Below are 14,174 nucleotides of genomic sequence, written 5' to 3' on the forward strand. Positions count from 1 at the left end.
GGCCCAGTTTGGGCGGTGCCACACCAAAATTCAATCTGCGTTCGATTGGCTCATTTGCATTGTTGGCCAAGAAATGCAGCTGCAATTAGACAAGCCTCAAATTCGGTTCCATTGTTAGATATATCACCAAAAAAGGCGAATAGGCTAATGAAAATGTAAATTGGCAAGCTACATATTATTGATATTTAATTTGATTGGTGCTGGATAAGTTTCTAGTTTCAAAAAAAAATTCTGCTTCATCGACATTTCTATTTTGTTTAGTAATTTGAATATCTTATTTAAACATAAAATGTTGAATAATAATTTAAACCTGTTTTGTCAACGATGGTTTTAGAAAAAAAGCCACAGCTTTTCCCTTTTACTTATTAATTCGGCTTTTATAAATTCATTGGAAACTGAAATAACAATATTGGACGCTTATATACACAAATGAGAATTTTTGTTTTGTTATATTCAATTCAAAAGCTATTTGTTCTAAAACCCTTTTTTTTTTTGTTTAGGTGCCTACAATAATTTTATAAACGCGGAAAAGGTGAATGCCCTCTGCACCATTCTGGAGGCTTTTGGAAATACGAAAACTTGCCTAAACTCGAATGCCACTCGGATGACGCAGCTGTTAAGCCTGGATTTCGATCAAACCGGCCAGATTGCATCTGCTTCATTGCAAGTAAGTTTTTCCTCAGTACATACAGTCAAGTGGTTTAAATGCCTGGTTTCTTGCATAGGTTCTCCTCCCAGAGAGACAAAGAGCTGGCCGACGATTGAGCCATGAACATAGTTTCCACATCATGACACGACTCTTGGCTGGCGCCGCTGGTTTGCTACAGAAGGAGCTGCACCTGGAGAACATTACCTCCGAGGACAGTCATCCTTTTATATCGTTATCCCAAAAGCTGGAGGACCGGCATCGAGCTGCCAATGACTTTATGCGCACTGTGCAGGCCTTTGAGACGCTGAACATTGATGCAAAGGCGGTACGGGGGATATGGAGCATTCTGGCGGCCATTTACCATCTTGGCATTGCGGGTGTCACGAAAGTGGGCACTGGATCAACAGCCCGAACTCAGTTTGCCAATCCCACGGCCGCTCGAAAGGCCTCGGGTTTGTTGGGCGTGAATCTAGAGGATCTGTCATCAGCTGCCTTTGGTCTCACCCAACCAAATGCCCCCAACGGTGGTCTGAGTCCCTCGAAATCGCCCACCTCGGACACTGGACACGAATGGGCCTGGGAATGTCTCGAGGCGTTGGTCATTGGTCTATACTCGGAGGCTTTGGCCGCAGTGGTGGCTTTGATCAATCGTCAGATCTGCACATCTGCCCACACCATAGCCTCAATTATGCTAATTGACACGCCCGGCTTCCAAAATCCAGCCAGCTGTGGCCAGCAAGTGGGTGCTACTCTAGCGGATCTGCGTCACAACTATCTGCAGGAGCGTCTGCAGATGCTCTTCCATCACACCACACTAGTGGCTCCCCGCGATCGCTACGCCCAGGAGCTGGTGGAAATCGAGATGGACCAGGCTTCGGAGTGTCATCCGGGACCGCTGATCTCGCTAATCGACAAGGCACCCCAGAACCATGTAGTGCGCTCGTCTCAGCGGGATTTACGAGATCATGATCGTCGAGGCCTGTTGTGGTGAGTTCATTATTTTCAGTTTTAATTTCAAAATTCACGGCAACCATTTATGCTTCAGGCTACTGGATGAGGAAGCCATCTATCCAAACTTCAACGACGACACATTCCTTGAACGTTTGTTCTCGCACTACGGCGACCGGGAACATCACAACCTGCTGCGGAAATGCTCTGGGCCGCGACAATTTGTACTCCACCATCTGCAAGGCACCAATCCTGTGCTCTATGCTGTTGATGGTTGGGTGCGGCATAGCCGGGAGCACCCGGGTATTCGGAATGCTGTATCCCTGCTACAGGACAGCAGTCGGGAGGAGATCAACCGCCTGTATATCGGCTCACTGACCCGGGGATCGGGAGCGATGGTGTTTTGTGGCTCCTTTGCTGGTCTAGAAGGCACTCAGTCACTTCGTCGCGTGTCCAGTATTCGTCGCTCTTTCACAACGGCCGGAGTGAAGCGCAACTCCATCATGCTGCAGGTAAAGTTTACCGTGGATGGAATTATCGACACGTTGCGCCGCACTGGGACTCACTTTGTGCACTGCTATCTGCTGCAACATAACGCTGGCAAACACACCAAGTACACCGCCAATGGATCGCCCAGCTCAGCTGCCGGTCAGGCCTCCAGTGAGGAGGAAATGGTCAACGTGCCACTGTTAAGGAGTCAGGTACGCCAAAGCTGAGTTTTTTATAATTGATAAATCATATTTAATTTTTCTTCATTTTCCTAATCGCTCAGCTACGTGGCTCACAAGTCCTAGAAGCGGCTCGTTTGCATCGCCTTGGTTTTCCCGAATCAGTGCCATTATTGGAGTTTATCAGGCGTTTCGGTCTTTTGGCCGGGGACTTGGGCAGCAATAAGGATGTTAGCGTGGAGCAAATATTAGCTGTTAATGAACTGGATGTAGCCAGCTATCGCATTGGACCTAGTCAGGTGAGTTCTCTAAATATTATACTCTTTATTTGCATTAAGCATTTGCTTAGAACTTTCTACAAAGCAAAGGCTTAACATAGAATAGCATACACCAAATGACGCCCCAAAGCGCGCATATTTAATTAACGGCCCCAATAAAAATGAATGGTTAAAAAAACCCAAATGTCAAAAATCAATTATGTGCAACATTTATTTTCTTTATATAATTAAATATTGTAGTTTCTAATTGCGTCAGCAGTTAGTCCAACAGGTTTTCGTAAATGTATATTAAATATATTTCATCTCAATTGCTGATTTTTTTCTGAAATTGGCTGTCGATGAACCAGTTTGACCGATGTCTTTCTGCCTTCTCTCCCCTCTATGTTGGCTTTCCATACCACGTTCCCCTAAGATTAATTACTCGCAGTCGAAGGCAACTCAACTAACATCTAATTGTTTTTACTCACGCGTACTTAGGCTGTTTAATCCGAAGAGTTGACATTGACTCAACACGTTCAATAGTTGATGAAAATTAAGAAGGGCAAATAATAATAGGCTGCGTTTAATTACCTCCATAAACCTGCGGAGTGATCCACTTTATTAAAGAAATACCGAATGATTAGTTAAGTGTTAAATAATGTTTCCCTAATTCGAATTCTTTGGGAGGATAGATTCTTCGCTTAGTCTAGACTTAAATACAAAAAAAAAATCACTTTTTGGTCTGTAGCAATCTTGGCTTGCTCCGATCTAGATCTAGCCAAATGGGCGTCGGTTTGCCGTCTCCCGAACAGTGGACGGCCGGGGTCTTTTGACGTGAACCAGCCCATCGCCGGAGCCGTACGGAGACTGGGGCAGCGTGCTCAGATAAAAGATACCTCTTTTGGGGACCGCCGGCTCACCGCCCATGAACTCGTTGCCGGTGCATGTTTGGACTGCATATTTTCCGCTGCCTCCGACGTTGCAGTTGCAGGTGGCCGAGAGTACCGATTTCGCTGAGCTGCAGCGCAAGGCGGCAAATGATTTTGGCTGACGGACTGACTCGGCAAAGTAGAACATGGCCGCGAAGTGGTCGCAGACAAAATCGAACTCCGTGGCCGTGGCGTTGGGACAATGTGGCTGCCCGAGGCCCCAGTTGGCGAAGAAGGAGGCGTGACTGAGCTTGGTACTCGGATTGCCGAGAAGCGTTAGATCCGTGTGAATTGACTCCACATACAAGGCATCGTTGACATCCAGCCTGTCCTCGGGTCCCAGGCTGAGTTGAGTGAGGCCAGCGGGATCCAGGGCAAAAATGGCACCCAAGCGCTGCGGCTTTAACAGCTTGCCAGTCAATCCAGAGATGTGACTCCCGGCGCTGTGGCCAATCAAATAGATTTGCTCGTAGGGTACTCCTGTGTTGTCATGGAGAAACCTTAGCAATTTGGCCACATTGCCAGCTATCGATGGGAGCTGCTTTGACACACGTGGATAGCTGATGTCCAACGCCTGGCGACTCCAGTCCAGAATTATTACGTTGTAATTGCCCCGGGATAGGTAGGCATCCTTGATGGCGGCATTCGAGCAGGTGACACTCTTTCCCGCCCATCCATGAATGGAAACCCTAAGAAAAAAGACACACAACGATCAATGGAGCACTAGCAATTAAAACCACTTATTAATTATATAAATAAAAACTGGGCACAAATACGTTCTAAATCAATATTGCTTGAAATATATTATATTATATTATAAAATATTATAAAATATTATTTGAAACGACACATTCTGATAGGATAATTATACTTGGTCAAATTGAGTGTCTTTTACGCACTTACCTAACTGGCCATTTGGGGTTGAAATGCGAGTTCCTTAGCATGGTCAGATCGCCTGGTCGCAGTAATTGACGCTCCTCGGGATTCAGGGGCGTATAAAGATCGTATCGCAACAGCTTTGTTTGCGAGGGACGTGGCCTTCCGAGGATAAGGCCAGCCTCAGTGGTAATCATGTCCTGGATCACATTCGAAATGGACAACTCGCACTTGCCGGGAGCATAGGCGAAGTAGTCAACAGACGCATCCACTGAAAGAACAGACGATCCAAAAGCTGCACATCGAACACAAAAATCGGATGGGTGCGATCATCACTTACTTCCCACTGCGCCAAGGAGCAGCAGCCACGTCCACAGCGACCAGCGTAATAAATGCATTTCCGTTAACGATCCCATAAACGATCCCGAACTGGCCAAAGCCAAAAACGCGATGACAATTCACGACCAGGCGTCAATTAAGATTCACGAATCACTTAAGTGCGATTTAAAATGTTCTGTTGTTTCTCGAAATTCTGCCACAATGCGCGATCCAAATTTTATCACTCACTCGCGGTGCTCACTAAAAGAACGTGAAATTTCTGAGCCTGGCAGAGCAGATCTGAGCGGGGCTAACCTGTCGTACACCTCCGAATCGCTACAAGCCTCGAACCGAAGTATTGCTAAATTCTAAACGGAGGCTTGGTTAAATAAAGCCCGCTGCGTTCTGTCTCTGTCTCTGCCGCCGGCGACCGGCAAGGGCGGCCCACCAGCGGCGGGAGCAGCAGCCACAGCAGCAGCAGCAACAGCAGTAGCATCAGCAGCAGCAGCAGCAACAGCAGCAGCGGCAGCAGAGCGGTCACTGTCATGATGAACGACCACTAACTGGTTGGAACGGCGGGCTGGTCAGCGCCGATACCAGTGCAGTCAACCTATCGTTGTTGCGGCTGTTGCAGTGGCAGAAAGCCGCAGGTTTTGTGGCTAAGTGCAGGCAAACACTTCACGGCGTGTCAATAATGGGGATGCTCGAGAACGGAACACGCAACTCAAGGGGTATCGATGCTACTCTTAACCACCTTTTCAGCCATAGACAGTGACAGATAGTGGGTCAATAGGCTTTCACTGAGCACTCGGATCTTCATAATTTATTAATTTATGCATTGATTAAAAGTGACTGTGCTAGCATAATATAATCGACACGCATATCTTTAACTGATTTACGGTTTCGGGTCGATAACGCCATCACCAGTTGGTTGATCTCTGTCAGTGGCCTGCTTATATAAGTTGGCCTGAGATATCATTAATATTAATTGGAAAATGATCGCACTCTGAGTCAATAATTTGATCTGTCGTTTCGCAAGGGATTGTGCATTACAACATGTTGGATTGGATTAAATAAATTAAATAATTGCACGCCAGATAATCGAAATAATAGGGAAATGCATTTGAACCTGCCATCTCACTTAATGGCTAATAATTTAGTTAATTTAGCCATTATTGGTTAATTATTAAATAAATCACGGATAGAATTCAAAGTAAATAACTCGCTTGTTGTACCCTATTCAGATCACATTCCAATTAATAAAATGAGGTTGGTAAACAGAAAACCAGGGCGTGGAGTCGTTGATCCCACTTAGAACTATACACTTCCGCACTTTTCACCTGCCCCACACGAAATGCGGCCGAGATTTTGGAGACTGGGCCAAAAGATCCCAAGTGGGTTAGGGTTCAGCTCTGTTTTGCCAAGCATTTAGCAGGTGTTAAGTTGGGTTTACGACTTGCCTTGCTCGTGCTCTTCCTCTTCTTCGAATTTTTGGCTAAAACTCATTCATGCTCATGTTAACATTTATATAGATTTCTTTAGAGATCGTTAAACCCGTGCGTGGCGTTGCCGTTGTCGTGTGTGCTGATCTCGCGCCGACTTGTTACAAAAAGTTTATTGACAGGATTTACGTTTTAAGGCAAACACATAATGTGTGCTTATTGTTATTTCCATTATCTAAAACGAAACGAAACGCAACACAACGCAACGCATCGCAACGGAATCCGTTGGCATTGTACCGTGTATTTGTCCAACAAATTGGCTGTTACTTTCAATCTAATCGAGAAATTACCTTGGAATTCGTTGGCTGCCATTTGTCAGTCAGCAGATATTGAAACGTTTTCCAACTGCAGTCTCCTGTAATTGCTAATGGCATGCGAACCATCACAGCCTCGTCAGGATCCTTTCATTAACTTGGACTTACCCTGCAATTATTATATTAAATGGGCACCTCTCAATCATCGCGATCCCTTTCTAGGTGGATCCACCACAGCAGCGTTCACTTTTTGAGGAAACCTCAAACTGGTTACTCACTCATCTCCACTTTGGAGCCTATCGAAGTAAGCATGACTTTGCCAAATGACCACAAGTTTGATTTGTATTCAGCCTCTTTCACCAGCTATGTAGGCATTTTCTTAAGCTTCTAGTTTTAAATGGGAATTGATAAAAGCATTTGAATAATTTATGCTTGAAATGAAGACTAATTCACTTCGATGCTGTTGATGTTGCTTCTCTAAAAAATCGTAAACTTAAACTAGAATTTTGCGATTTTTTTTTATGGAATTATTTCGCATTTTAAATTTGCGGCTTAGATGTTTGTTAAGTAAGATCCATTACAGGAATTTTTAAATAAAATACAAGTTTTAATAACTTATGTCAGCTAATCCTTTGGCTAGATAATTTATTATATTTTAAGTAATTCTACTTTACCATAGCCTGTCTGGCTCTAAAGTCCTGTCCCCCGGTGTCTTGTCTTTCTGGGAAGATATCGGTTACGTGCAACATCTTTGGATTCACTCGGCTGCCCGCTTGAGTTTTGTATTTCCTGTTCTCAGCGGTGCAACTGTGAACCGAACTGTGCTTTCGACTGGTCAGTGGATGTCGGTGCCCAGTGGCCAGTGAAGTGATCGTAATAAAGCAACTTTGACGTCACTTGCAGCGATTCCAGTTTGCTCGTCTTCCCCAGCGACTCTTTCTCCTCTCGCCGATGACGCTGGTTACTTTCACGGTCAAGTTCATCTCGGCATTGTTGCCTGTCCCGGGGTATAGAATTCCCCAGATGTAATCTCTGCGCCTGGGAGGTGGGCTCCAGATGGACAGCGCTGCGCTGGGATTCAGTTGATGTCTGCGAATGGAAATCGCCTGAGCTCTCGAGAGCTCGTCGAGATGTGGTCGGATAAAAGCGCAGTTTGTTTGCCGTGGAGTGGCAACGCGAGTGCCGCCGCATCATTTCGCAACAGTGCTCAAATCCTGAGCCTATTCTGTGGCGAGGGGCAGGAGGATTTGGTGGCGCCGCAGCCAATCCTGGGACTGCTCACCATCGGCTGTGCCATCGCTTGCGTCCGCCTTGTACGTACGGGAAAGTGTCCAAATCCGAATCCGAATCCAATACCGATTCCTCCGATTATGATTACGAACACACGCACGGCGGCGTTGTCGCCTCGCCGACTTTCACCAAAAATAAAAAAGAAAGAAAAAACGGCAACCAAAACAAAAATCGAAAATGACGTTGCAACCTGCATTCGCCTCACTGGGAAACCACATTTGACCAGTGCACATTAAAATTTTTTTCTTTCTTTTTAAACCAAAGTGAAATTTCCAGCGTTCGCTTTCATTAGAAATGGGGAGTGGTTCGTGGCTGATGGCTGATGGCTTTCTGCCAGCCGAACATGATTATGTAACGCGATTGTGGCGGGTTCTGTCAACGCCACAGAGGAGATATTGGGGGGAAATACCTTTTAAATTAGCTCTCCCGTTCGGATGGATGGGAAAATATAAAATAAAGCCGAAACCAAACGCAATCGAGACACGAAAACTTCATTAACGCCTCTCTTTGGAAGGGGGCGCGGCTGGTTTTTTAGCCTTAATCTACAGGCCCCCTGACGAGCCCTGCCTACATATATGCATACATATGTAAACTAGTTTTTAATTATGAAACAATAACCAGGAAGCTGCGAGAGATGCGTTTCGAACGGACCTCAGACCGTGTAATCCCATCGACATTTGTCGGTGGGTTGTTGTTTACTTCAGTTATGTTTCTTGTAATTGCCTCGAAATCGGTAAGGGAAGCCCCAATGACATCGTTACTGCAGCTTCTGTCACGATCATGGTAATAATGACTGCGGGGATCAAGGATTTCCTGATCTTGAAGTGCGACGTGCAATTGTTTTCACAGATTTGGTCGATACTACGAAGGCTGTAATTTAATGCCATCTGAGGTCGCTGTAAACTGATCACAAAGTTCAATGGTGTAAATTTCGCAACTATTAAGAGTTAACTTTAAACGATCATACTTCAAATTCCAGAAATCGTTTGTCTATTTTTTGCCTTCCAATGACAGAAAATGAAACATTGTACTTGTATGTTATTCATATTTGCCTCACACACAGGCTTACTTATTTCAAATAATTTCCATTTTATTATCCCTGTCTTACGTTATAGTTTATATTATGACTTGACTTTGGTTGTCTGTAATGTACCATTATTGTTAAAGGGTTCTTCTTAGATACTATTAATAACAAGCCCATTTGAAAGACCATTACAATTTACTAGGGTGTAGAACCCAGGCTAACGACCTTTCATCCATGTTGCAACCTCTGAAGTCTAGACCAGTGCAGCCTAAACCAATATTTATTTTTCCCCAATGAACATGGCACTTTTGCCCCCTTCATTCGTGGATCTCTTTGAATCTTTTGTGATTTTGTGAGGCACACTGGGCTTGTCCAATTGCTGGCAATGAAAAGGCAAAATGGAATAACAAATAAGTAGCCGAGGGCAGTTCCAGACCTAGTCCATTGCCTCACTTGTTTCGCTTTTCTTTTGTGATTGCCTTGATGGCGATGATGTGACTAATTATGCTGGGTAGCCGCAAGTCGAGCATGTGTGGCCAATTGTTGTTGCTTGTAATTAGCATCATTGGTCCAGCCGGAGGATCGGTGATTTGTTAGTGGTTGGGGGGTCGCTGCTCGGTGGCTCTTTGCTTTGGTTGCATTCACTCGCCCCTTTCCCTCGGCCAATTACCAGCGGCCGCGACCTCAGCCAAGTTTGTGTTTTTGTTGGTGTTTCAGTGTTTCGGTGCTTCGAGCTGTGTTTATGTGCCAGCCGTTTCTCGATAAGCCACTTTCGAATGCAGAGCCAGCATTTGGCTTGGACTTGGTCTCGGGCTGCGTCTGTTTGGCCAATTCAGTTGCGTCGCCGAGCCCGAAGAGAAAACACCTTACCACATCCGAGAGCACCAGTAGTTGCCGCCCCAGCCGTGAAAGTGGTGGCCAGTCAGTCGCCTTCGAGTATCGAAAAGGAAACTGCAATTTATTGCGAAATTATATGCACTTTTACTCGCCGTTGTCGCCAGTCGCTGGACCATTGGACCATTGCTTTACATAATTCCGCAATGTACAAGCACACGGTCAAGTCCAAGTTGAGCCAGGTGCGCAGTAACCCGCCGCCCCTTGCCGCTGCCACGCCCACTACCCCCAAGCACGGATTGGGGGCGGGCAAGAAGTTCTTCTCCCACATACGCCACAAAATCGAGGATAATCTAACGCCCAAGCTGAGTGGAAAACTGTATTGCAAGGGCAGCAAGCACACCAGATCCATGAGTGCAATCAGCACGGTAGATGGCGGATGTGTGGGTGGGAAGTACACGCCCAAGGTGGTGCCCACAAGTCCCGTCCCGCTGCAAATGTCCAGCCAGATGAGCAGCAGTGTGTGCACCTATGTGGACAGCGATGAGGAAAGTCACTTGAGCCTGAGTCTCAATTTGGCGCAGCAGTCGTTGGAGGATGAGATATTCGCGGAGCTGGAGAAGGTGGCTCACGATGAGAGCAAACTGAACGAGGTGCTTCAAAGTTTTGACCACATACTAAGCGAGTATCCACCGTTGGAGGGAATTATGCTAGCTTCTCAAGAGGAGCTGCCCGCTCCACCAGCGGAGTTCAGCGATCGCCAGCCCATGTTGTCCAAGTCACACAGTACACTGAGCATGGGCAGGCCCAGGATGCAGGTCTACCAGTCCCCGGAACTGGCAGGATCAGTGTTGCTACTACGGGGAGCAGGAGGCGATTCCAGATACAACTCCCTGAGTGATCTAAGTGGCAGCAGGATACCGGTGCGCAAACAATCGAGTCTTCGCAAACGCAGCGAAAGTTTTTGCCTGGAGCAACCGATTAATTCCAGGACATCCAGTAAGCAACGCACTCGGTCCATGCTGACCCTAAATACTACTGCACCTGCAGGAGCAGCCATTCCAACTGCTGTAGCCATGCCCAAGCGAGCCAACTCCAGCCTGGAGAAGAGGCACATAACCGCCAGACCGACGGCCAGGAGAGCCAACTCCACACTGAAACCGGAAGGGGTAAAGACAAAGTCTCCCAATGCAAATAGCGATGAACTGCTCGTGAAGTGTTTGGCCAAGGGCCAGGATATCCTGCGTCAGGTGGAGAGCATGAGTGCCAAGCCCAAAAGGAGCACTAGTAGAGGAGTAACTAAGGAGCACTCGCAGTTGGTGAAGAGCAAGAAGAAGCTACAGAAGCTGCACTACGCCAACGAGGAGAAGATGGGCAGACCCAAACTGGAGTCCTGCAAGATTATACCCCCGAAGTTGGGAGAAACCTCCGACAAAAATCAGGAACTACTCGTTAAAGTGGTCCAGGATGTAAAGATCGCACCACCACAGAATCTGAAGAAACCCACTAAGGAAATCCGCGCAGAGCAAGAAGAGGATTCGGATGATTCGGGACACATAAGCAACACCCAGCTCTCTACGTCCACGAGTAACTCCACCGGTAGTCTTTGTGAATCGGAAGGCGATGAAGCGGAGGAACAACCGCCGGATGCAAAATGCTGTACCAAATCCAACAAGATCGCGGAGCTTTTACAGAAATTCGAGGCAGCTGCGGCGGCTGGCAAAAAAAGTGCCACCGCCGCGTCGAACTGCCCCACTGTGGTGGCCAGCAAGGTGGTGGCCCAGGTGCAAGCTGTGCGCTGCATCCAGACACAGGTTGAGATCTATCCCACCTACACAAAAGAGGTAACTATGCGGCTGCACTGACTTGGCAGCGGCAGCGCCGATCCCGCTTCCGATCCTCCCCAGCCACTCCACTATAAGCTCTCAGCTGCATCTACTGTCTTGCACCTGTCTATATCTAACTCTATCCAACGTATGCTGTATATGGAATAAATATTTATTGTACAAAACCACTAGCTATGGGTTTATCTTTCCTCCTCTCCTCTGGCACTATCCCTTTCCTTTCACCGCTTTAGTTTTGCTTTCCGGGGTCCTAACACCTGGTTTTTGGGGCACACTTCCCGGATTGAAAGTTCCTCTTTAAAAATTCTTTGGTGGCTATACGACATTTTATTAATCTTATTTTGTATTTGCCTGTTCCTTCATTTCCTATAAAGATATTCTTAGCGTTGAGCTTAACTTTCTCTTTGTCTAAGAAATTAGAATTATCGGTTGGCTGAATCCCAGACAAGCACTTCATATGGCTCTTTATCGCTCTGTGCCAACCACTCCCTGGCTCCAAATGGACCCATCCGAGTGTCCAGGCATCCATCCGACCACCAGCAGGTGATGACTGTGCCACAGACAATCAGCACTTGGCGGCACAAGACCGTTTAGTTTGCCATTTCACATTGGTTTACTTTCATTTTTGTCTACGTGCCGGGCATAATTAAAATTTCGAGAAAATAGTTTCTCGACTCGGTCGCGAATTCGGCGTTGACAGACAGAGACGGCCTGAGATGGGGGCCACACCTCGAAGGTGCGTCTTTCAGCAGCTAATTTGTATGGGAACCCGGTGGCCCTAAATATGCTAAACACATATGCGATGGATACACCCGTCGACTTTGTGCATTTCCACCAGCATGATCCGCCATTAGGAGGGCACCATTCCAGTGTGTTTTTGCTATATGGCCATATCTTGTTTACAATTTCGTTTTCGTTTTCATTGCCCACTGCCGGCGACGTTGCCTCTTCTCACTTTCACACCTGTCAGAGTGTGGCATCTTTTTGCACACAGGTGTTTTTGAATTGCTCAAAATTTGAATTTTCCCCCTTGTGTCGCTCCATTAATCTGCATTATCTGAGCTGAGTCAGCCCACCTTGACCTTCACTTTAGGAAATGATGCGGTTTTGTTTTTCGATTTCTCACTTTCCGCCGGACTCTTAATTTTATCACGAACCTAATAATAGGGTGGGTCCAGGTTTCCTTATTGTAAATCCCTCTTAATTAACGTGACCATTAATTGGAATGAAGCTCTATTTATAGTACATTTATTAAATTACTTCAGACTATATGCACTATTTCGTGTTAAAGTGCTGAACATGAATTATAAACAAATTACTCATTTTAGGTTTACATTTGTGTTTCTGGTACTCGCCGACAGCAAAATCCATGAAATGTTTTGTTGTAAACAAATGACCACTGAGCAACAATCTATTTTAATTATATTAAAACTGTAAACTAAATATTTTATGAAATGTTTAGCTCTAGCAATTCGTTCTGATTATATGATCGTTTTATTGATAACAAATAGTAATTGAATCGTAAAATATTTGTATACTGCTTACAATCTCATACTTATGAAGAATACATTATTTATTTCAGATCCTCTTCCGCTCAGGAGTCCTTAGTGATCTGGAAGCCAAGCGCGATGTCCTGCTCTCAGATCGCATTATACAGCTGCAAGCTTTCTGCCGCGGCTATTTGGCCCGCAAGAAGATGTCCCAACGACGAGTTCAGGTAAATGAAACCTAACTATTTTCAGAAAGAGAGTATTAACCGATATCATTTAACGCCTTAGGAACTGGCAGTGCGATGCATTCAACGCAATGTGAAGGCATTCCTTGCCGTTCGCGACTGGCCTTGGTGGCGTCTCCTGGTGCGGGTCACTCCCCTGCTCAACGTTCATCGCACCGAGGAGCAGCTGAAGACGGCTAACGAGGAGCTGCTAATGCTGCGAGCCAAGCTGGAGAAGATCGAGTGTGATCGCAGCGAGGTCAAGGCGGAAAACCAAAAGCTGGAAGCCAAGGTAAATTTCTTAAAATCCTGATGAGCATGTGCTCGAGTGGGTATGCAATTAAAATTGCGCCATATGACATGACAAGTCATCTGCGAGATCATGTTTGCACTGCCAAAGTGCTTGGATATCTGGGGCGCCAAAAGAAAATGAATGCTTAATATATTTAGATGGTATTGCAGTGGGGGTTCCTCATCGCGAAACAGATTCTGTTGCAAGAAAAATAAGTATTTATAGAGGAATGGTTTTATGGTTTATCAAGTCAATATTTAATATAATCATTGGCCCTACTGTATACTTCTTTTTGCATTCAGACAAATGCTTAACTAAGTAGAGATCGATTGCCTTTTCCTAAGTCAAAGTAATCAAGATGCACATTTCGCCAGTGAATTTCCATTCTCTTTCATTTGAATTATTTCGTTTTTGAAGTGGGCTAAAAATAGCATTTTGGGCATTGAACACCAAACCGACTCTGACTCTCAGAGTCTGTGCGAGCGTACATATTCTGGTGGAGATGGATGGAAGGGATGGGATGTGGAAGTGGATGTGGATACTTGGGCAATGTTTCGCACATATCGCACACGAGAATAGCCAGATGTATTTTTAAATGCTCTAAAAGATCATTAATAACACTTTGTCGCGCAACAGTTGAGTTGCAGCTGGGATGCTGGGATGGTGATGCGATAAACTTTACATAATACTGCCAAGGATTGCCAAATTATGGGATCAACAGTTGGCCGAAAAGAAGAGACATCCGTAGATTATGTGATAGTCGGAACTGCTCCGA

The 14,174-nt window shown here is 45.8% G+C and overlaps 3 protein-coding genes across 10 annotated transcripts in view; 2 read left to right on the forward strand and 1 right to left on the reverse strand.

The window, feature by feature from the left end:
- The window catches only part of LOC6537090 (unconventional myosin-XVIIIa), a 30,767-nt gene that overhangs the window by 8,672 nt on the left and 7,921 nt on the right, over positions 1-14,174 (forward strand). For 7 of the 8 annotated variants that reach the window (XM_002097615.4, XM_015192621.2, XM_015192623.2 and 4 more), the window contains 6 exons: positions 501-667; positions 726-1,636; positions 1,695-2,298; positions 2,370-2,564; positions 12,976-13,110; positions 13,172-13,399. In XM_002097615.4, coding sequence (XP_002097651.2) covers positions 501-667; positions 726-1,636; positions 1,695-2,298; positions 2,370-2,564; positions 12,976-13,110; positions 13,172-13,399 — 2,240 coding nt within the window. Of the gene's footprint in view, positions 1-500; positions 668-725; positions 1,637-1,694; positions 2,299-2,369; positions 2,565-7,516; positions 7,715-12,975; positions 13,111-13,171; positions 13,400-14,174 lie in introns of those variants that run through there. The other variant, XM_015192619.2, reaches the window with a different exon arrangement.
- On the reverse strand, positions 3,105-5,020 carry LOC6537091 (lipase member H). The gene is made up of 3 exons (XM_002097616.4): positions 4,668-5,020; positions 4,355-4,598; positions 3,105-4,140 (listed from the first exon to the last, which is right to left on the reverse strand). Exons 1-3 carry the CDS (start codon positions 4,741-4,743, stop codon positions 3,297-3,299), a joined length of 1,164 nt encoding a protein of 387 aa, XP_002097652.1. The 5' UTR covers positions 4,744-5,020; the 3' UTR covers positions 3,105-3,296.
- On the forward strand, positions 7,721-11,560 carry LOC26534811. The gene has a single exon (XM_015192628.2). The coding sequence runs from the start codon at positions 9,492-9,494 to the stop codon at positions 11,412-11,414; it is 1,923 nt and encodes a 640-aa protein (XP_015048114.1). The 5' UTR covers positions 7,721-9,491; the 3' UTR covers positions 11,415-11,560.

This window comes from Drosophila yakuba, chromosome 3R, assembly GCF_016746365.2.
Source record: "Drosophila yakuba strain Tai18E2 chromosome 3R, Prin_Dyak_Tai18E2_2.1, whole genome shotgun sequence".
Classification (NCBI taxonomy): Eukaryota; Metazoa; Arthropoda; class Insecta; order Diptera; family Drosophilidae; genus Drosophila; species Drosophila yakuba.

Bases quoted from the DNA above. Each gene is read 5' to 3' on its own strand.
- LOC26534811 (XM_015192628.2), top strand. From the start codon at position 9,492: ATGCAGAGCCAGCATTTGGCTTGGACTTGGTCTCGGGCTGCGTCTGTT.
- LOC6537091 (XM_002097616.4), bottom strand. From the start codon at position 4,743: ATGGGATCGTTAACGGAAATGCATTTATTACGCTGGTCGCTGTGGACG. The intron at 4,599-4,667 runs GTAAGTGATGAT...CTGTTCTTTCAG, and splicing joins GCTCCTTGGCGCAGTGGGAA to TGGATGCGTCTGTTGACTAC. The intron at 4,141-4,354 runs GTAAGTGCGTAA...CTTTTTTCTTAG, and splicing joins AACCCCAAATGGCCAGTTAG to GGTTTCCATTCATGGATGGG.